A 24,386-nucleotide genomic window follows, 5' to 3' on the forward strand; every position below is an offset into this window, starting at 1 on the left:
TGCAAAGGTGAACCATTGCACTTTCATTTCCCATGCTGAGAAAGTAATATTTAACTTGCACATGGAATGGCAAGATAGGAGAGTACTTACTTTCTTGACTTTATCCAAAGGCTTTCAATTATATTAATAATTGAGGTTGAATATCTTGGTCATAGTAAAGAACAATTGTGTGGATCTCATTAGGATGTATATCACAAACTATATTTTCAAAACTTGTCTGTCCTTTTGGGGATAACAAAGAAAAGTTAATTTAGGAAACATAAAAGGGACTTAAGCAAGTGTTGTATTCTTTATCTAGCATTTTAGTGATACAGTTCAATAATTATCCTATAGTGTGATAATTCTTTACTGTGGCTTTAAGGTACTTTTGTCTTTCAAAGAAAGGAAGGACAGAGATGGAAGGTGCAAAGGAAGAACACAGGGATAAAGGGTCAGAGAGAGAGAGAAATAAAGAGAAAGGGAGTTGGGAGAGAGGGGAGGGGAAAAAGAGATGACCCAAGAAAGAGATACGGGTATGTTAATAAAAGACAACAAAGGAATAAGACCTGAATCATCTATCTTTTAGAGATACAGTGGTATCACTTTTGTTTTATTAAGGGATTAAGACACAGCGAACCTCACCTGCAACTGCAAATGAAAGCTGTACTATTGATTTCACCTTCTCTCATGATATATCTATTCCATTACACTTCCTTAAAATGTGTGCCCCATTTTTGTTTCCTTTAGCTTGAAAAAGTTACCATTTTCCTTCCCTATCTTCAATGAACTTGAATGTCTAGTTGAAATCTTAAAACAGATACTGAAAATGGTAAAAGGCAACATGTATTAATTATCAGAAGAGATTCCTTTGAATTAAAATTGGACATAATCTTAGAAAGCAAAGTAAAATAGAAATTAGAAAAAATAGAATTAATAAATGCTAAAATTATTTCTAAATTACATAAATCGATGGAAGCTTTATTCAACTTCATAATCTAGACCTCTGTGATAACAATTATGTGGATTATTCAAGAAAAAAATGAACCAGTTTTCCCTTAGCCTGGTGCTTTAGACATAGAAAACACTGAAAAATAAAGCATCATTTCGTTAAATGATTTAGCCCTTGTTATTGAGACAACAATGTCCCCATGATCTTTTCTTTGAAGAGAAAACACCATTTAACCAAGTGCAAGTTCAGATCAGCTCAGGAGCTGAGTGTTAGCACTTGAACCTATCTTTAGCAATCAAGAGTCTGCTAGCAGTTACTAACCTGTAACTTTAAGTAGAATACTTCATTCATTATATCTCAAAGGGCAAAATTGAAGTCCTTCATGAGGAAGGGTGAACTGTCTTAACTCTAGCTGACTTGGGAGCTATGAAACAGATTGCCTAGAATTGAGTCAGAGATTAAGGAAGTCCTGGGTCCTCCTTCCTCCTCCACCACCTAAGGGAAATTTGACTAGATGTCACACATTAATTTATTCCTTCCCTTCAATCCACCCTTAGTTCACTTCCACTAACACACTTACTTTTATTAATTCTGTTGATAAGTCAGAAGGTTTTTCAAGATAATATAAAATAACCTAACCAAGAACATAGGAATGACCTATAAACCTATACCAAACGTGAGCCAAAGTATTTCCTTTGAATGTTTATATGTGCATATTTATTCTTACATGGTGGAATCATGCCATATATAATTTTGCAGCCCCAGCACTTATCTTGATTTTTCTGCAGACTTCTGTACTATAGTGTTTCTTGCTGCTTTACCCTCTTCCCATCATATTTATGTGCTTTATTTCTACAGAAAAAATATAAATTCTTCCAAGGAAAAGACTTTCTCTACCCTTTATTTGTCTTTATCACCTTTCTCACCCAAACTAGTAATCAAGCTTCTCAGATCCTTCATACATAGTATTTGTTTTAAATTATTGGAGTGATGGGAACCATTAGAATTAGTACATCACTTCCAATGACTCTCACACCTCTGACAAGTAAGTTTTTCTCCAAAATGCAAAATGCCTTCAGCACTCTGGAAAGGTAATTCTCCAGAAAAAGCCTAGGTGTGGGGAAACTATATTTTCAGAATAATGTGCATTCCATAAGTTCTGAAGAATATATTTTTAATGTTCACAATGTTAGATAATTCTTGCTTTAGAGAAAGCTGTGAGGGATGGTATGTATACACACACACACACACACACACACACCCTTTCTAGTGCCCATTCCCATCCCAAGGTACACCAGAAGGTCATTTTCCACAATTCAGTCAAAGAAAGCTTTTTTCTTATTTAGCTTTTAATTTTTTACAGACTGCATTTGGATTCATTGTACACAAATGGGGTATATAATTTTGTTTCTATGGTTGTACACAATGTTGATTCATACCATTCGTGTAATCATACACATACATGGGGCAATGATGTCTGTCTCATTCCACCATTTTTCATACCCCCCCTCATTTTTTTCTACATATTCTAAAGTTCCCCATTATTCTCTCATTCCCCACCCCCACCCCCATTATATATCATCCTCCACTTATCAGGGAAAACATTCGGCCTTTGGATTTTTGGGCTTGGCTTATTTCACTTAGCATGGTTCTCCAATTCCATCCATTTATTTGCAAATGCCATAATATTACTCTTCTTTATGGCTAAATAGTACTCCTTTGTGTATATATACTCTGGAAAGCAGTATGGAGAATCCTAAGAAAACCTGGAATGGACCCACATTTTGACCCAGTAATCCCACTCCTTGGTTTATACCCAAAGGACCTAAAATCAGCAAACTACAGTAACACAGTCACATCAATGTTTATAGCAGTTCAGTTCAAAATAGCTAGATTGTGGAACCAACCTAGATGCCCTTCAACAAAGAAAGCTTCCGAATAAAAAAACTCAATATTTATTACCAGTCCCAATGGTTGCATCAGCCCAGCCTTCACATTGTACATCCCAGTCATTCTTTTAAGTCCCAGGAACACAGCATACCTACTCTTCTGTCTAAAGTTTGTGTCTGCTGTTTCCTCTGCCTGGAAGACTGTTCTTCGTGTGCAGCAACCAAATCCCTCATCCTTATTTGAATAATGACTACTCTTTCTTCAGGTCCCAGATGAGAGCCTGGAAAGCCCTCTTAGTACCTCCTAGGCTAGCTGATTCCTCTCTAGTGCTCCCTTAACAGTGTATGTTCACTGGTACATATATATGTATGTGTGTTAAAAAGACGGTCTACTCTCCTCCCCTCACCTCCCAGAGCCAAAGGCTCTTGGAAGTTAACTGTAGCTGTTCACCAGTCTGCCCTCAGATGCATCAGGAAAGGAACATGCACTCCGAATATTTCTTGAACAAATTGATGATTCTGCCCTTCTTGCCAGGTTCCACCCGGCATCCTGGGTACACCCGTGTGCTCCCCACAGTGGTGCCTTATGTAGACATTGCAGTGCCTGAGCTTTCCCATCTTCCCCAACTTCACCACTGCAGCAGGCTGTGTTGAGCTCTGCTCCGAGGTCTGCCCCTGTGGGTTGTCAGACTGATCTGTTCTCCACTCTGAGGTGCTAATGGTACAGGTGTCACATTTCTTATGTGGTCTGTAGTTGTGACCTGAGACTTTGCAGAATAGTTTCTTGGCTCAAAAGAAATGCTATCTACTAAAGGTGGTCACTGTACTTAGGGACTTTTCACATTCCTCAAATGCTCCCACGTGGGTGATGGCCAACTTCTGGTAATTCAGGTCAGCAACAGAGCTAAGTGTTTTTTGATAGGAAATACTTGGTCTCAAGAAATGACCATGATCCTTCTGTGAAAGATGTATTTAAGAATAGTAGTTTTTATGAAAATTTTAGGGATAGATAGGATCACTAGTAAGGAATTCCAGAAAAACAGAAAGGTAGTTTTTATATGGCTGATATTTAATGCAGATATTTTACTCTACTTCTACACATTTTTAGTAAATTTGTATAAAGATTTTGCGAAAATAAAGGAGAAATTTAATATACTTATGCTGTTATGTACTAAGCAAACCAAGACAGTAGAAAGGATAATAGAAATCTGAAGATAGAAAACAATTAAAATATAAAATTCTAGGCTAATGAGAGATGATTTTTATCTCAAAAACTTGGAGCAAATTCTGTTTATTTTTCCATTTGAGAAGAATTTTCTCAGGAGAACACCCAAAGAAAGAGAAGAAGCAACTGGGTCCAGATTTAGAAAAAAAGATAAAATGCTTCTTGTTTCTATGGAAACGAACATAGGTCATCTTGGGTTTCCCCTTCCTTCTTATTTCTACCCCCTACCCTGCTTAACACAGGTTTCTCTAGAATACTATGTGGTGTCTGATAACTTTACTGCCAGTGAATCATTAATTGAAGAGCAAATCAGATATTTAGAGATAACAGGAGCCAAACCTTGTACTTTGGAGAGGAGGGAGTTGGCAATGTGTCCTCTTGAAACCAGGTGACTTGGTCCTGTGCCCTGTGTTTTTTCCATAGTATTATAGACATTTGCTGGGGAATGTGGAATAATCTTAGAAGACTAAATGAATAAACAGTATCATTTAAATATTTCATTTGTGATTTATATTAATGAAAATAATATCCAGCCCTTCCTGAGTACTATTTATATACTTTACATCTATATTAATACACTTGATCCTTACAATGCTTTATGATTCTTGTTTTAACAGTAATGCACCTGATGTGTAGGGAGCTTAAGACATCTGCACAGCTTATTGGTGTCATGGCTGGGACTCTAAGCAAGACAGTTGACTTCTTGAATCTGTGTGCATAACAACTGTATTTCACTTCCTCTCATTCAAGTATACTCATAAATTATCCAAATATATGTGCAGTTGTGTTAAGAACATGAGTCTTGGAGCCAGAAACAGAAATCAAATGATTATGCTATTTCATAGCTACCTGAACTTAGTCTGCTCACATGGTCTATCAAGGCCCCATGTCTTCATTGGTGACTTGCAGCAACTCCAGTTTAGTACTTCCTCAAAGAGTGGCTGGAAGAGTTGCTGGAAATAATGCAAATAAAGTTCCAAAGTCTTGGAACTGTGTCTGCCACGTGTGATAAAAAATTCCAACCAAGCCTCAGTTCATTGATATGCCAGAGTGCTTTGTTTAACTTATTTTATATTCTGTTTGGCTGAAGTTTTTATTTCATTTTAGCAGCACAGAAACCTTGTTTTTTAACCTTCCTCTTTGAAAAATGTCTGAAATACACTACTGCACTTTCCTAGCATTGTGAAAAAAGAGATTTAATTTATTCTTTATTGAGGCATTTTAATGCTTTTAAGTCTTCATTTTGAAAATGACTTGATTATTTTTAAAAAAAATAAGAAATTTGTTTCCTTATTATTTGCTTATAGCTAGTAAATAAGAAATGCTGGAAAGGAAAATCAAGATAACCAATGGTTTCATTTAATCCTACTTTGTGTAAACACTTGACATTGGGCAATGAAACAAAGAGATATAAGCTAGGAATAATTCTGAGGAAAAACATTTTTCAAACAAACAAAGTCTTATCATTCTTTGAAAAATGTCACCATCTATCACACAGGAAGATTTTCTTTTTAGCAATAAAGAGAACTGACCATCTAAAAGTTTCCAGTATTCTCTTCGTGTCTACCTCATCAAAAATCAATAAAATCTGAATTACAATTGCCTTGGACAGGAACTGTGCTGCCAAATTATTTTGCAGTCACAGAAAGTATCTGAATGTCAACCTAGCACATATATTGAGCAAATTTTACACTTGCTCCCTTATCATTTCCAAGAATCATCAAGTAATTTTTTTCTCTACCCAACTGTCTAGGGCATTAAAATCTTCATTCTTTAAGAATTTATTCTTTGAGTTTATCTCTAAGAGTTTAATTTTCTTTTCACTGGAGGGTGTGGATTGGGTGGAAGTGATTTTAAAAGCTACAAAGTAGTAACCTCAAACTAAATAAAAGCTAAAGGACCTAAGAGTATTTTTTTCTATATTATACTGCTGGAGAGAGAATGCGCTGAGATGCTTCATGTCCATGAGATAGCATCATGACCTGTACTTTTATTGATTCACCTTGGAACAATTTACCTGCCAGACACTGCCTCCATGACATTTTCTTATGCTGCATCAAGAAAATGAAATACTGCAGGAGCTTCCGAACTGCTCTTTCCTTCAGAGTCCTCTCTATTGCCTAAGTCCTTTTCACACAGCACAATGGAAGTAGGCATTTCAAAAAAGGAAATCAAACCATTCCACTGCCTACAACCCACCAGTCATTTCTCACTGAAGGACAATTAGTCCCAACACCTTAATGAGCTTTTTGTGGCCCTGTCTAAAGGAAACTGAAGGAGATCTGTTTTCCTCTCCAACCACTCTCTTCTATTTCTTGGGCAGCTGGTGCCGTCCTTTGACTTTAGAGAATGGTTCATGGGAATCCTTTTCCCTAGCTCTGCCCCAGTCCCCTGGTCTGTTGACTAGCTTACCATACTTGTTTGATACACAGTGAAAAGGAACATATTTTGAAGAAATGTTATTGAGAGTAAAAAGATTGAAAAAGGGATAAAAGTGTCTCTTTATGTCCTGATCTTAGCAAAACAGTCTTTAAAATAAAACCTCTCATGAGTAATTTACACCTTATGGTGAATTCACTCAGTTATAAAAGATTAGGGAATGTTCTAGAACAGCCTTCTTCTAGGGATAGGGAAGTTATTAGTGAGAAAAACAAGGAAAAGTGCCAATTTTCAACAAATGCAACTTCTAGCAGAGGAGACAAAAAAGGAACAATTGAATGATTGTAAAAAATCTTTTTAGATAGAAATCATTATCAGGAATAGCAAAAAAAAAAAGGGGGGGGCCTATGTAATAGATGATTGCAGGAAAGGAGGTGCCCACTTGAGAATGTGTAACTCACGTGATTTCTTTAAAGCTAGAACTTCCATGGGCAGGAAGTAGTCTTGGCCATAGAAGTCATGTAGGAAAATATTCCAGGCAGAGGGGACAACAAATAAAAGTGAGGTGGAAATTAACCTGTTGTGTTTAAGGAGTAGGAAGAGATGCCAGAAGAGGTAGAAGAGGGAGGTGGGAGACAAGGACAGATGTCTCCTCCAACCATGGACCACGCTGGGCCCTGCAGTCCTGGTAGAGGGTCCTATTTTATTCCTAGTGCAAGTGAATGAGCCAGTGGAAGATTTTAGGCCTAGAAATGAGATGAGGTCCTATTTACGATTAGACTCTGGCTGCACTTTGGAGAACAGATTGAAGAAGAGCAGACTTGGACATGGATATGAACTAGGGCCCTAAATTCATCTCATGTTATTGACATCAGTCCAGTTCAGCAATGCACTGAAATAGGGATGCATTGAAAACAGCATGTTGCCATCTGGTCATATTTTTATTTTAAGGTTTCTCTTCACTGGAACATAAAGGTGATTTCTATACTTAAAGGAACCTTGGAGCTTGTGTAAGAAGTAAGTTCCTTTGGGAAAGGAAGAAGTTGAATCTATGTGTTAAATGGTAGGTAATTGCTTTAGTTGGAGAGGAAAGTGTTGGAAAAGGGTAATCTATAAGTGTGATAAGTTTTAATCGAACAGAATATTTATGGGGAGTAGGAGTTGAAATGGTTCCCCTGATATGATTCCCATAGGATTGTAGAAAGGATTAGACTTGGAACAGAAGATCTGGGTCAAAACCCATGGTTCATCACCTTGACTAACAGATTTTCCTTCTCTAAGTCTCCAGGCTTGCTCATTTATTAAACAAAACAGCTCTTCCATGTTACTGGTAAGATCTTGCAAGATATGGAAATAAGCAATTCATGGCTCAATAGAATTATATTATCAAATTATAATAACAATTTCTGACACTCAGATCTCTTAAAAATATCTATATGGGTTGTATTTTCCTAGAAATAGAGCTGAAAATTTACTTCAATATCATGTCAACATTTCCTCATAATCACAGATCTGCTCCTATTATAGATGAGAAAACTGAAATTTAGAAGGGAAATGAACCAGTTAAGTGTTTCTTATGCAATTAGTGTGAGCTGCTTGCTGCAACTTGGGTCACATGAACCCTGATCAGTCATTCTCTCCATTAATCCTACTGGATGTCTTAAGAGTTCAGAAGTTCTGCTCCAAATATAGTTACAATATGTGTTGCATTTGTTATTTGTTTCTCCTACAGATAGGCTTCTAAGAATTAGCTTGGAAAAAGAAACTCCCCTGCCACTTTTATGAAATAGAAGTTTCCCATGTAAACAATGTCTAAAAATGTATGTAAGTGTTGTGAAATCATCAGTGGAGACTTTAGATTCCAGGACATCCAAAGATGTTATTTAATTTGCTCAGGTACATAAATTAGAACTGAATATGAGAGAGAAATTCATTCTGTTACATTTATTTAAGTATAATAAACAAAGGTAGGATGGAAGCATACCTTCTCTAAACTATTTTTGTAAAAAAATGGAAATTCAACAACTTCAAAAGGAAGGTTAGAAGCTAACCAAACTCAACAAAGATCTGTTGTTTAAAAATCTATATTTGTCTTTGTTAAAACTTTGACTTTTCCTAGACATATTACCAGCACCCTCTTTGATCTGCTGTAGTCTCCAAATGGAGCCTAGGGGAGAAATCATCTCCATGCTGCTTCTAAAGTTCTCTGAGAAAACTTTGTGATGGCATAAATCAGTAAAGACAGAAAAAGCTGCACATTCTTAAGTACATACAACTTTTAAAATACTTTCCCTCTCAAATAATCAAAAGCACAAGTCTACTTCAAAGAAGGGATTTCACAGAAATAGAAGGGCAGAGCCAAAAATTATACTAAGCTCAAAACAAAACTAATCAAACCTAATTGAGGAACAATTTGCATCTACCAAACAATTAAATGGTTATACAATCTCTTGATTCTGGGGAAAGACTACTGCCTCCTTCAAAGTTTGCTTGTTTTTCTGCTGGGAACTCACTGGAACACTCCAAAAGATTTAATCAAGAGACAGCTTTGGGAACCTACAGCCAAACTCTCAATTGGATTTTTGTAAGGAGAAGAAAAGGGGAAATTGAAGAAAATGCCATGGAAGTGGGAGGTACCAAGCAGGAAAAACATCTTTAAATCAAATTCTTACTGGAAATATGTTGTCATATGGAATTGGTCAAGTTGAACTAATTAAATGATTTTAATTATTTAATGTGATTATTTAAAATGGGTCTATGGAGTAACTATGGCATTTTTCTCTTAAATTCTTGATGATCCTACTACCAGCATTTATACTTTCTGGTAAACTTCTTAAACTTTTTGTATTTGCAACAGACTCTCAAATATTAAGGTTGCTTTGGTGCAGGTTAAAAAATACAAGTACAAATAAGTGCCTCATACAAAGTGCCTGGATTAAACAAGTCCCCAATAATTATTTCACATGTGTACAAGATGCCTCATGGTTCTGTAAAGGCATCCGTGCTTATCATATTACTGCATTTATTAACCTTACCACTGCCCTCTCTAGAAAGAACTCTTTCCTGTCCCGACTCTACTTTTTTATATCCCTGTGAGATGAGCATCTTGCCACAGTCTACTTGTGGCATAAGTTCACCTTAGTGGCTGCTTCTTGCTCAATTCCTGCAGCATATTTTTAAAGTTATCTTTCATCCTGCTTCCTGCTATTGGATTCTACATTCTGACAACCATTGCCATTGAAGTACCTGACAATTGTAGCAAAAATAAAATTCCCACGTGGTCTAAAATTTGGGAATGGTTTTCAGGAATTTTTCCTGAGTGATGAAGCACACAGGATGAGAACTTTTGTGATTGCTTCTCCTACCAAACTCTTGCTCTTATGAGTTTGCCTATACAATCTCCATGTCAAACTCTGAAACTGAGATAACTTTGGCAATCATATCTGAAAATCTTATCCGTTTCATTTGGGAGGTTTGTTCACTATCATCTAGAGGGAAAGATCAACCTGTATCTAAGGCAGGTGTTTGGAGGGAAGATGGTAATGAGTGAACATATTTAGGAAACACTTCAACATCATTAAATTAATTGTAAGAAAGAGTATTTTTGTACAGTTCCTGAACTATGAAATTATACTGCCAGATTATAGGGAAACAAGGTATCCATGTGTGTGTGTGTGTGTGTGTGTGTGTGTGTGTGTGTGTTGGTGTAGGTGTGTGTACAGAACCTCTGAAAGTTTAACTTATAGAAACATAATAATTTTAATTTTTAAAATGTTTTTAACTCGTGCAATTCCTCTGATTAAAACTGAATCATACACTTGATCCTCCATTAAGGAGTGGTGATAGATTGTTATGGAAGGAAAGTTAGAATGAGGGTATTTGGGGAAATCAAAGTAATAATATTTATGTACAGTTTCCTATGCATGTGGTAAGTCTCGTGTAGCTTTGGAGTACTCTTTGCATCTTTTCTAATCCTGATCATCATGCATGGTATTACACATAGCTCCAAGAGGTTGAATATATGATCTTGACTTGCCTCTCCACCCACATCAGTTCCAAATTAGCACCTCTCTTTGCCTTCCTTGTGCTCCTTCACTTAGAGTAAGAAACTGTCCCTTGGAATGTGCATCCTTCTGGTAACTTAAGTCTCCCATTTTTTTGTTTGTTTGTTTGTTTTCAAGGATGGGAGGAACAGTTTTATTGGACACCAACTGGGCGGGGTAGTGGAAGTGCCAAACAGCAAGGACCAGCGGGTCAAGTCAGCCAGAGCCATTCAAATCACCTACTACCTCCAGACCTATGGCTCTGCCACCCAAGACCTCATAGGGGAGAAGTGGGAGAATGAGTTCTGTAAGCTTATGAGGAAGCTTCAGGAGGAGCATCAAGACCTCCAACTCCACTCTTTAGCATCCTTTAGCCTCTGGAGAGACTTTCATAAGACCAGCATCCTGGCCAGAAGTAAGGTCCTGGTGAGCCTCGTGCTGATCCTGACCACAGCTACCCTCTCCAGCTCCATGAAGGACTGCTTGCGCAGTAAGCCTTTCCTGGGCCTCCTGGGGGTGCTCACAGTGTGCATCTCCATCATCACTGCAGCAGGGATCTTCTTCATCACGGATGGAAAGTACAACTCCACCCTGCTGGGAATCCCGTTCTTCGCCATGGGTAACTATCCATCCTTGTGGTAATCGGATTCTTACCGGTTTGGGGCAAGGTAGTACATTTCTTGAATTCTCAGGCGGAAATCTGTTTTCATTTTGCATTGGTGTGTCTGTGCGACTGTGTAAAATTTTACTTGAGGTTGTGTCTGTTTCATCTTCTTGGGTCTCTCAGGAAATCCAGAATGTCCAACCCATCTTCTCACTTAATTTAATGCTGTCAAATGTTTTTAAATTATGCAACACTGGAATTCTCTACTCAGTTTTTTTTAAAGATGATAGATCAGGTATAAAGGAGAGACTGTGTTAAGGAGATCCAACCTCTATTTCACACAAAATTTTGTGGTTCTTATTCATGGGCATCCTCAAATTAGGGTTAGTGAAGACAACTACCATGAGAGGAAAATTCTGAGAACCACTGATAGGTCCTAAATGCAAAGAACTTAAGTAAACTTTCATCAATTTCAAACTTTTTGCAGAGAATCTACTCCCAACCCCTCACCTCTATATAAAGTGAAAGCTTAGACCTTCGTCATTCTAAAGAGAGACATTAGAATAGAAAAAAAAAAAAAAATCATACAGTATTTGTATCTATCTCTGGTGAAAATAATTAGTGAATACCCTTAGTTACTCTTATACTTTCTTCCCAACCATATGTAAATGATCTCCTAAATGTACCGATATGGGTGTTGTATGCAGTAAAAGTCTGGGAATTAAAATGAGTGAAGACTCAGAACCAAGACTAATGTGTCATACCAGAAAAGAGAAGAGAAGGGCGCTACCTCGGGTGCTGCAGAGGATTTTGCTAGGTAGAGTGTAAGTCCCAGCGTGTAACCATTTAGAGTGTGCCTCAAGGCGGTGAACTGACTTGAGCAAGAGTCTTCAGATACAAAATAATTGCTTTTAAGTCCCCAGCTTAACATCAGTTGTAAATTAGTTTTTGATGATTAAATGGAGAAATTGCAGGTATGTTGTCAGAAGGATCTTAGGTGACCAAGCCCCCTTTTATTTTACCTTACCAAACATTTTTTGTGAATGACACCTCAAAGAGGATTGCTACTGTAGGTGCTGAAGTCAAGCACCTTTATCTGGGATAATGAACTTAGGACTTCATTATGGCCCTATTAAGTAGATCCATCTCTATAAACCTGAGTTTCTTCTTGTGTAAAATGGGAATAATAGTGATATGTCTTCAAATTCTTATTTTTTAAAATGTAATAGAATATAATTAAAGTTAATCACACATAGTCAACACTCAACAAGTACCAACATGTTTTAATAGTTAACTTGGTAGGTTGAGTGTGTTTCAGTGATAAATGGGAAGCAGCCCATAGCTGGATTTTGCATATCTTTTCTAAATACGTATTCATCCTGTTAATAAAGTATGTTTCTTTCTTTTTTTCCAAAGAACGATATGAGAAATTTTGTCACTAGGGATAAATATGAGGCTAGGTAGTTTTGAACCATTTATACTTGTGCACTTGTTAATTTAGTCTCATGACTTGAGATAATAATACTAGATCTATAAGAATCATTCAGTATGATTCACACATGAACATGGATCACTCAAGATTGACAAATTAAACACCTTAGAACCTACTAGAGCTTTTTCCAAAACAGGTGGCAAGATTAGGTAGTGGAAAGATTTTTCAGGAAAAGATACAATTATATATTCTGTAAAAAAAGTAAGGAGAAAAGTCACCTGTACTTATGTTGGATTATAACGTTGGTTCCACCAAGTCAAAGTGGTGATTTTATTCCTAAAACAAATAGCAAGAATGCTTAAAGTCACAGTGAAGAGCAAGTTCAGACCCCATAACATAATTTGCACTTCTTCCACTGATCTTTAAATTCATAGATCAACCTGACCTGTGTAGGCGCAGACCTTGGCAAGTCTGGGGTGTGTGCGTGAGTGTGTGTGTATTTGTGTGTGTGTTCCTGCAATTCTGAGAAGGAACATTTCTGCTGTGTTCTAAAATCATAGCAATGAAAGACCTATAAGCATATATTTAAGATCTTTACTTGATCAAGGGGAAGTTTGCTTTGTATATAAAATTATTGTAGTCAGTACTGAGAACTGGTGAAATGAAAGGAACACTCCACAGGGTTAGAAAGCATGGGTTTTCATCACAGTTTTTCTAATAACTTTGTGTGTTATATTGAGTGGTTATTTTTAGTCTCTTTCCTCATTCTTTTATATAAAATGGAAAATTTCAACTACACAGTTTTAAATGTTGAGGATCCTGCAATATCATTTTATTATTCTACTGAAGTTAGAATTTGTTTCTTTATGAAAATGTGTATGGTATGTACTCTCTTCAAACCTCTACTTTCCTTCGTTGCCTTTCTGAGAAAGAAGGAGAGAGAAAGATCTCTGCATAAGAAAAAAATCACACAAACTTGCATATAAAGGTTCAGACACAAGTCTATAAGACCTAAAAAACACATTGCTATGAAGGTCATGAGACAGAATGTGATGTTAAACACACATAAATAGAGTTTAGCAAATAGATATCTGATGGTGGTACACATAACATTCGTTTAAACTGGTCCTTCATTGAATTATAGTGTATATACTGTCAAAACTGCATAAATGAAAGTCAGTTGAATGTAAGGGAAGGTAGGTCTGACTATTTTTGTTACCTCTATTTTATTCCTAGCTTCCTATGAGGATTCCTTTGAGGTAGTGAATATGTGCTCCAAGATGTGCCAGTTAATATTCAAACCATTTGCTCTTATCAAAACTCATCCCAAGCCCTGGGTATGTCACTTAGGGTGTCTGTTCTTCAAACTCACTAGCACAGTTGACTTTTCTTGGACCACCTATTTCTCTGCATTCATCACCTATTTTTGCATACTCATCAGTCTGCTTTTGTTTTTGTTTTTGTCATTTGTCCAGCTGATATTCCCAGTGTCATGTCAGAAGCACAAGTACCTAAATACGTTTTACAGTCAGTGACAATTTTTATACTTTGTCTTGTTACTCCCGTAAGTAAACTTACATGTGTCAAAGTATATGTTCCAGATTTGGGTTGAGAAAAGAAGGTAATTATAGGTACATATAGTCTCTCTATAAAAGTATTCAGAGACAAATCCAAAATCACAACAAATTTGTGAAAACACTTAAAATGACTTCACTTAGCCCAACCCATACATTCTTTTTCTGCCCATAGGCTGATGAGAATGCCACTCACTGAATTTTTAATTTATTGTCAGCCTTTTTAAAATTTGTTTCACCTCATTTACTTTATGTGGATGTGTTTCCTCTTTCTGGAAGGAGCTCCAGGCTGGCTTGTGCTGTACTTTGCTGGTCTTCTGTGCATGGTTACAAGGCCATCACTGGCTTGGTTCACTGTTATTCCTTCTCTCCATTCTGAGTTTGTGCTGTGTACTGGAGTCTCACATCAGTCTCACATCAGTCCACTTACCTCAGTGCACAGAGATTACTTGATTTTTACAAGTGATCCCAAAGTCTCTAGATAATGGCTTTCATGCATCTCAAACTGAATCCTGTCTTCATTTACTTATTGATTTACATATTTATTGAGCACCTACTATGTTCAAGACATTTGGGTTTTGTAGTAGAAGACATTGAGCAGAACTAATCAAGTTCTGACCCTCATGGATTTTATGTTTTAGACCTACAGAGGGAAGGAATAATACAATAAAATAAAGAAATATAAACTGTGCTGTATTGCTGATAAGTGATTAAAGTATATAAATGAAACTAGATAAGGCATAAAGAATGCAGATGACCAGAAAAAAAAAACTTTTTAAAATATAAATTGAACCAGAGAGCTAAATTAAGTGAAAGAAAGATTCATTCAGAAATTTGAGAAATGCGTGTCTCTGGCAAAGAGAACTATACTTGCAAAGATTCTGAGACATGACCTTGCTTGGTGAAGTTGAGGAAGGGCAGGTAAAGGAGTGTGATTGGAACAAATTGGGCAGTGGTCTGAGTATAAGGGGAAGGGGCTGTAAGCAGTTTTGGGCCAGATCACATAAGGCATTTGGAATATAATACTTCAGAGTTTAATCAGGTTAAGATTTCTGAAGCATTTTGAGACAGGAGGGTATGATCTGACATATATATTAAAGGCATCTTTGGCTACATTATGCAAATTAGTCTGCAATAGGGAAGGGATGTTTTATAGGGTGACTATTTAAGAAGATTTTGCAAAATCTGCCAGGGATATAATAGTGGCATAAAATAGCATGGGAGCAGTGAAGACAGTAAAAAAGGATTAGACTCAGAATATATATTTTAAAATAGAATTGACAGGATTTACTGAAAGACTAGATATGGCATGTAAGAGAAGAGGAGTCAAGGGTAACCCCAAGCTTTAAGAACTGAATACATCATGGAATGCAGTTGCCATTTTCTGTAGAAGGATACCGATCAGGCATCCCAACAGAGAAATGTGGAGTTACCTGTATAAGATGGTACACAGATCACGTTCAGAGGTAAAATCCATCAGTTGGAGTTGGAGATATAAATTTCAGATTCGTCATGGTATAGCTAATATTGAAAGCCATGCAACCTGATAAGGGTAACTAGAAAGACAAATATTAGAAGCCTGAGATTTGAGCCCTGGAGCATTCCAATGCCTAGAGGTTGAGAAGATGAGGATGATTCCGGAGATAACACTAAAAAGAATCAGGCAATGAGATAGCTTGTCAATCAAGCCAATAGTGTCCCAGCAGCAAAGTAGAGAATGTGTTTCATGAAAGATCTCAATTATTCCAAAAGCTGATAAGAAAATTTGTACAATGAGAACTGAGAAGTAGCCATTTGAGTTAGCAATATGAAGGTCAGTGACTTTGATGCTTAGGCAAATGCTGATGTAAAACTGTGATTTAAAGGGAGAGGTTCAATATAGCTTGGAGGAAAGGAACTGAAGAAGATAGTGAGTAAAGACACTTGAAAGAAGATTACACTAAATGGAAATTAATGATGCTTGCATGCTGATGGAAATATACAGGATAGAAAAAAACTTTATAGTAAAGTAGAAAGAGGAGAAAATTACAGAAGCAATGTCATTGAGTGAAAGAGAAGGGACTACATTTAAAGATGAGGGGAGTCTTTGGCTTTATGTGAGGCATCTACTTTATGAAAATAAAGGCAAAATATATGGGCAGATGCTAACATAGTGGGCTTGAAGAGGTGGGAATGTGGTAAATTCTCTTCTGTGTCTCCAACTTTGGCAGTAAAATAGGAAGAAAGTCAATAGTTGAGAATAAACTTGGGAAAGGAGGTGTCGATTTTTGGAAAATGAAGGCAGTGAAAGATTCACTTGAAAAATTGGAGATGAAATGAAAGAAGAAAATTTAGATAACTAAGAAGTACTAAGGACTCACAGGAAGTTTGTGCTCACTAATTTAAAAAAATCAGTGAGCAAGGTTTGCTGTTGTTTTTTTCCCCAGTTACAAGTAGCTGAACAAGGACTGAGTTTAATATAATTAGAAAAAAAAACAACTAAATGTGAATTTATGATGTAGGGAAATGAATGACTATTATAATATCTCATGAAAACCATACTAGTCAGATTCAGTTAGGTTATGTTACAGCAACAAATAATGCCCTAAGTCTAACATAACACAACAAACATGTATGTCCTACTCATATTTCAGTTTGGTGTGGAGTCAGAAGCCCTTTTGGTAGCTCTCTTAACACAGAGACTCAGGGATCCAGGTGCCTCCATCTTTGCAACTCTGCCTCATAGAAGTTTGTGCTCCCAAAGGTACACAGAAAATAAAATAGAGAAGGCAGCATCTACTTGTAACTGCTTTGTATCAGAAGTGATACAGTTACTTCTCCAAACATTTCACTCATCAAAACTAGACACAGGGCCATATATCAACAGAAAGGAAATGTAGCAAATTGAAAAGAGAAATGGATTATTTCATGAGCTTCCACTACCTCTTCCACATAAACTAAACCAAACAATAAAGGAAATGACACTATCATTACTCTTCATCATCATTGTGAAAAATTACTAAGATCAAATATTAAAATTCTTTGTGAGGTCAGAGAATTATTTTAGGCTAGAGTCTGTTCTAATTATCTTAGTATATAACTAAGACTACAAAAGTTAATAGTGCCAACAACCATTTTATTATGTTCATGGAGTCTGTGTGTCAGACTCCATTTGGGCAAAGGTAAGGTTCCTCTTACCTCTAGAGTGTCTGGAGCCTCAGCTCAGATAACTCTAATGACTGAGGATGACTTGAATGTCTGAGGGCTGCAACAGCTGGGACTAGAGCCACACTTCTTTGCTTGTGTGGCAGGTACCAAGTCTGGGATCACTGAAAGAAAAACCTCAGCTGGGATTGTTGAGAAGAATATTTAATATGGCTTCTTCAGCATGATGGTCTCGGAGTACTCAGACTTCTTATATAGTGGCCCAGGGTTCCAAGAAAGAGTGTTGCAAGGGAGCAAGGCAGAGGTGCAAGACTGGCCTAGACATAGAAGATACATAGCATCAAAACAGCCATATTCCACAGACTGCATACTGGTCATAAGGCCAGGGACATAGGGACAAGGCTTTATTTGATAAACACTTTTATTTCCATAAGTATGAACCAGCATAGTGTTTAGTATATAGTGGGTCCTCCAAGACTTGATGTTGGTTAGTTTTTTTTTTTTTTTTTGTAATGATTACATTATGACATTAGACATCTTTCCTGGTATGTTGGTGTTGCACAGGGTCTGTTTTACTTAAGGTCATTAAATGCATCAAAATTCTTCCCAAAGGCTGGCATGCTGGTGCATACTTGTAATCCCTGCACTTGAGAGACTGAGGCAGGAGGATGGCGAGTTCAAAGTCAGTCTCAACAATTTAGACAGGGCCTACACGATTTAGTGAGACCCTGTCTCTAAATTATATATACATATATATTAATATATACATTAATGTAGTTGGAGCTATTTCTCAACCATGTTAATTGCAGTCATCCTGATCTCAGAGATAAACCATTAGTTCTTTGGGGACATGCTGTTCAATGTTGTGAAAATATCCCTCTTCTTTGAGCCTTAAATTCAGAAGACTTGGAGTCTAGTCTAGGTCCCACCTCTAACCTGCTAGATGTCATCTCTCTGGGTCTCCTTCACCTTTTCTTTCAAATGATGAAGAAATTGGATGGGTTGTGCCTTCCTGTCTCTTCCATCTTTACTCTTTAATCAGTACATCATTCACTCCATACTTAAGCTACATGGCATTTCACCTAGATTTTTGGCTCATTGGAGGATAGAACTGGATCTACTTGGCATCTTTGCTATTTGTCTAAAGTACCCTTAGTAGGCACTTTTCAAATATTCACTTATTGATAGATTTTGCAACTGTTAAGTGATTTTAGAGAAAAACCACTAATTTTTTGTTGTTTTTAGCTTGTATATCTTAATGTCTCCTACTGCTGCTTAGTTTTAATTTCCTTATATTAATCTTTGTTCTTTTGTAGCTTTGACATGGGTCTTCTGGATCAGAACTTTTTAATGAATTAAGACATTATCTCACTACTTGTTCTGGTAAACCTTTTGAAGGAGGTGGAAAAGAAGATATCTTGGCATGACAATTAAGGAGTTGAATTTTATGCTGAGCATTTGAGGTTCCATTGACTTGTATGTACTTTTTGTTGTATATCACTACCCAACATTAGTAGAAATTATATCCTGATTCCTTAAAGCTCTGCATTATCTACGCAATTCACTTCTGTCTTTTGCATATTTTACTGCTAATGCACTTCCTCAAGGGGTGAATGGAGTTTAGGATTGAGAAAGAATACTGTTACATAACAAATTTTGCTTGGAGTGAGACAGGTGTAGACTTATTTTGATGATCTCGTTTATCCCAACAAGTTACATAGTTTAGACTTGATATATACTTGATATGTTAGTTTGCACTTTTTAGATGGAAAAATTTTCTAACTATGTCTCATGCCATTCAATATGTGTTGCCCCTACTTTTTACTTTTTGAATCAGATGGTAAATTAAGATGGAATATTAAGCAGATGGTGAAATGAGTGTTACATCAATTTATCCAGCACTTAGTGGAATTATTAATATGCCAAGTAGCTCCACTTCTCCAACTTGGACATCTAAGCTATCCTCAAATACATGTCTGTCAAAGCAATTTTAATGGTCCTTATTAATTGACATTGACTTAGCTGTCAAGTCAGAATGTTCCAACAGAACTATTTCTGATGCAGGACAACTGCAATTGACAACCAGAATGGGATTTTCCGCAGTGCTGCATCAAGGTAAATACTGCCACTCAAATTTTGGAAATGTGAAGGGTGAAAATGCATTACAGTTTATTACATTGCTTTTCTGAAGAAAAACGAACTCGCTTCCAGATAAAATTAAAATTTAAAAACTAGAGACTTCCTTGCCTAGATTCAATTGTTTTTCATGGTAATGATTTCATTCCCTATCACCTAATAAAAAAGAAAATTGGAAGAGAAAAGTGAAACCCATCTTACTTTTATTTGGTGGGGGTCCTAGAGACCACCCTTATGTACTGATTCCCCACTTGTTTTCCTGGAGCATTGAAACATAATTATGTATCAATACCTGTGTAACTAAGTTGTTGGCTTCTCTTTTAGTGATTGAGCAATGCCTTCATCCAGACCAAGACAAAACTCTAATATTCAAGACTTGGCTTATAATATCACTGCGTACCCTTAGAAATGCAATCTGAGTAGATCTGAGTTTGAATTTCATACAAAGAAGGTGTTGCTATTTTTCTTGCTATTTAGACACATTGACTTGGCCTAAATATGTTCAAGCCAATGATATTTTCAATGATTTTTTTCTATTTGTAAACTAACTATGATATTTAATAATATAAATTAATACAGTACTAGTTAATAAAACTTATTAATAGTATTTAGGATGGTACAATGAAAGAGGTAGAAGATAGCTAGATTAACGAGTGACCAATAATGAAGGAAAAGGAAATAATTTTACCAGAAAGAACTAAGTATAATATTAAGTCTACTGTTCAAAAGAAAGGGATGTATGGTGGGTGGGGGAGACAAGTTAGATTACTCACTTCATCAAATGAAAGCTAAATGAGATCACAGAAAGAGATATCTATGAACGGCACCTCACTTGCAAATTTTGAAGTGAGATTGCAATGAACATAATGAGGACTCATTTTTCTTAGTGCTTAACAGTGAATTGATGGATGCACCCTATAATTTTGCCACATGTCTCCTCCCTTCCTCTGCCATGGTCAGGAGTAAGGACAAATTTATATACTTTACTGTACTGTCACAGTGTTTGGCAAATAATAATTGATGTGCTTCATAATTTTTGAATGAATGCCTTATTATTTCACTAGTTCACAACAAAGACTTTTTCATAGAAATGAATATCAATCTGAGTATGAAAATAGACATGCCTTTTTGAAAAATTAGAACAATTGCTATTTTAAAAAGTCTTTGAAAGTGATCAAATGATGAGGGGATTTTGGACTTTCAAATACGAGAGTTGTATCTTTCCTTAGGTGCTTCTTTGTGCACTAAAAGTATTTCTATGCCCATTTTATCATGAAAAGATTATTTGCCAAGAGTTAAGTAGGGCAGCTTTTTCTATTCAATGAGGAAGTACAGTGACCAGAACCATTCTCAAGGCTCATGCAGAGCCAGAATCAGAACCCATGTTTCTTGACTCTTCCTCCCAGCTGTCTTGACTTTGCTAGCTGTTCTCCAACAGGGGATCATCTTGGCATCTGCTATGGTTTTTGAGACCTGATAACAGTTGATAGAAGACTGCTAACAATCTTCTCCTGCTTCTGACCATATAGTTCACCCTGATTTTTTTTTAACTGACAATTTTCCTTAAAGATTAATTTGAAGAAAAATTATTATGGATTTTGCTTTTAATTTTGAAAACTCTAACAACCATTCCATGCCGCCTTCTTCCTGATATTATAGATGGTATAAACTAAACTAGGGGTGAACTAAATGGGTTTCACAGCCTGGATGGCTGTGCTTTAATCAAGTATTTATATCCAAATTCTTCCAATAGTCGTTTTTTGAAGTGTTTCTGAAAGTGTTATTTTTTTTTCCTCTTAACACCTTAACTTTCTCTCCTGTAGTCAAGTTAACCTAATTCAAAGGGTTGGAGGCAATGAGGGCTATGGTTGCCAGGGAAAACTGAGTGAGAGTGCCAAGAGATTCAATTACAGAATTATCTGTTATTTCACTGTATTCCAGAATTAGAATGTCTGTCTTACAGGTCAGGAAATTGTATTATAAAAGCACAGTGGCAAAACCAATTCTCAGTGCAAGAATCCCATTAACTAAATTGACAAGAGATAATTATGTTAGCCAGAATTTCTATTCTGGTGACTTCTCCAGAAGGTGGTTCACACAGGCCCACTAACAAGACTTCACTTCCTCAAGATGTGTAAAAATATCAAGAAAATACCAATTATTACCCAGAAGGCTGTGTGATGAGCAAAAGTTAAAGCAGTGTGAACTCTGATGAATTTCCTTGTTCCTCAAAGAACGCTAACAGTGATACTCCCCCCATATCACCCCCACCCAATCTCCAGAATGCACTGTCATTCTTCCCTGCAAAGTTCTAGGTACATGACATTGCTGCCGACCTCAATGGACCCCCCCTTTCTATGATGGCCTTCCTCTTTTTTGGATAAACATCCTCTAAGATGAATCAATTTCACTGTGTATGAACTAAGCAAATAATGTTTCTGCTGGGAGTAGGATGCATTCTTTTCCTTTGGTTAGATATTGATCAAATGAGATTAAATCTCACAGAGTGACCATTTGCTCAAGATTTCAAAGTGTTTGAGGTTCTTCTCAATAGTTTCTCCCTGTGAGCTATGTTTTTTTTTTTTTTGCTTGTGTTATTTGTTACAGGCCATATATCTCTTTGCCCATTCTAATTCTTAAGCTTATCCTGAAAAATGAAAACCATAATGCAGCCGTACATTATATGAGAGTTCCTGTATTCTTCTCACCCTATGGAAATGCCATTACAACATGAACAATGACTCAGTCAGCCCTGCTGTGGACGAGAGAGAGGTTCATCCAAGGAGGCTATGTGTTTAGTCTAGCTTCTAATTCCAATCTCCTTTACATTCTTTGTTTCAACCAATATAAAACTGAATTACATCCATGACAAGGTTGTTTTATGTCTCATGATGTCCCTTTATCCAGAAATCCCTGTTCACCTCATTTGTTCTAGTTTTCAAGGCTCACATGCCCTTTGTGTTTTGGTTCATGTGTTTTTTTGTACTGACCTCCAAACTCATGAATGACTGATTGATTCCCTTTTTTTACTTTCTCTGTAGCCTTGTTTAAATGCCTATTGTTCCTTCTCATGCTAGGTTGCAAAGCCTTTATTAAGGGATCAAGACTTACTATTTTTGTAGAGGACCTAAGCACCATGTAGGAAGTATTTTAAAATTACTGTAGGACTGACTGAACAGAGAACTGCTCTGCCCTTTGGCCCACTCTGCATAACTGGTTTTGACCTTCTGTTCCTTGCATGGGCTTTGTGCTCCAAGCTCTCTGTTTGTACTCTCTGTCACTCCTGTATTTTCTTTCCCACCATTCTTTTTCCTGATCTTTGCTCTGGAAGGCTGACTCTAACGTGCTGTGTTCACCCTGTATCCCTTGTCCTCTGGGTTTTTATTGGGTTGGACCAATGAGACTCACTGCCCGAAGATAATAAGAAAGAAGGGAAAAGAGGTCAAGGTTTTTCTTTCTTACTCTTTCCTTCCCTGCTTTAGCACTATTTTTTGTTTGTTTGTTTGTTTGTTTGGCAACAACTCTGTTGTGGTGAGCAACCCCTCTTCCAAATCTACAGGTCTCACTGGACCCTCATAAGATTATTTTGTTTATTTCTTCAGGCTTAAATTGGTATCAACTTCCTGCTTTGAGAATATCTAGTTACCTTATGATCCCTTCTTTCATTTTGTTTTCCCTTTGGCTCTTTTTGTATCTATATAAATAGTACCTTAATAAATAAGCTCTCTTTATCCCTGGAATCCATTTGCTTTCTGTAACTCTTGCCAGCCAAACTTCTTCAGGTACAACGCATCTACTCTCTACCAAACAAGCCCCTACATCAACAGACCTAGGAGCAGTCTGTATTGCCTACTGAATTTGAATATCAGCTGACAACTGAACATCTGCTGCCATATTCTGCCTGCCATTTTGGACATCTCAAGTTCACAGTATCTTTAGTATCTTGTGCATTGCATCTTCTGTCAGAGTCCAGTCTAGTGATTCATCTCACCTACTTTTATAATTCCTAGAATTTACTTTCTCTAATAAGTTGAAGTCATGAAGGCAAATCCTCCTGTGCAGACTTATTTTTGCATCTATATTGGCTATTGTGATGGATGTCTGCTTTGAGAAAGAGCCTGAAGAAAATTTCTCAACTATATGTTTTTACCATCACTCTTGACAAACGTTAGGGCTGGCATTAAAAGACCATCCTCTCCATGATTCAAGAATAGGAAAATTATTTCACTGGAGAATTCCATATCCCCAGACTCATTTTCAGGTCATGGTGACTATTTTCTTCCTCATACCAAGTTTAAGCTAAAAGTAGTTTGCTATAAAATTGTTGCCTTGCAGTCGGACTTTCCACTTATATATAAAAAGAAGCTGCCTGTCCTTGTTTTGTGCCATGATTCCTGTGCTTTTGCAGCTAAAAATAGCATTGGCGCTCATTCCTGGCACATTGTATTGCAAGCTTCTATCTAATTTTCTGTCCACACTCACCCTGAAGCCTTTTCAGCATTGCTGCTTTCCAAGTATTTCCTTCTCATTGAGTATCTGTCTCACTCTCCACAGACCTCTTCATTTTCCATTTTCAAGGTTGACACACATCCCTCTACCAACACCTCTTGTTCTAGAAATTCTTTTTTCTGTTCCTGGAAAGTAGTTCATTCGTTTGTTTCTTTGTTCATGTATATTATGTTGCAAGCTGCTTTTCCATTAATGATAAATCAAGAAGGTTTATATATACAGAAAATGTATAAAACCTTTGTGCATGTGGTTTTTTACTGATAGTTCCATTCATGTGTGAATACTATTCAGATGAATAAATAGAATATCACTAACATTCCAGAAGTTTTCTGAGTGTCTCTTTCCAATCACAATCATCCACCATGTGATCACAGGTGTCCTGACTTTTTAGAGTGATCAACTGTTACCTTTTCTACATTTTCACTATGCTGTATGTTGGCAAATTTAATATTTTATCTGTACAAGTGACTATCTCTAGAAATGGTTTTTCTTTTAAAGTTAAATTTTAATATTAATATACCTT

General features: G+C 36.7%; 1 protein-coding gene across 3 annotated transcripts in view; it reads left to right on the forward strand.

Annotated features, from left to right (window-relative positions):
• The window catches only part of Ptchd4 (patched domain containing 4), a 187,186-nt gene that overhangs the window by 44,817 nt on the left and 117,983 nt on the right, over nucleotides 1-24,386 (forward strand). For 2 of the 3 annotated variants that reach the window (XM_047558935.1, XM_047558936.1), the window contains exon 2: nucleotides 10,603-11,083. In XM_047558935.1, the coding sequence (XP_047414891.1) occupies nucleotides 10,603-11,083 (481 nt within the window). Of the gene's footprint in view, nucleotides 1-10,602; nucleotides 11,133-24,386 lie in introns of all 3 variants that reach the window. The other variant, XM_047558937.1, reaches the window with a different exon arrangement.

This window comes from Sciurus carolinensis, chromosome 7, assembly GCF_902686445.1.
Source record: "Sciurus carolinensis chromosome 7, mSciCar1.2, whole genome shotgun sequence".
NCBI classification, from domain to species: domain Eukaryota; kingdom Metazoa; phylum Chordata; class Mammalia; order Rodentia; family Sciuridae; genus Sciurus; species Sciurus carolinensis.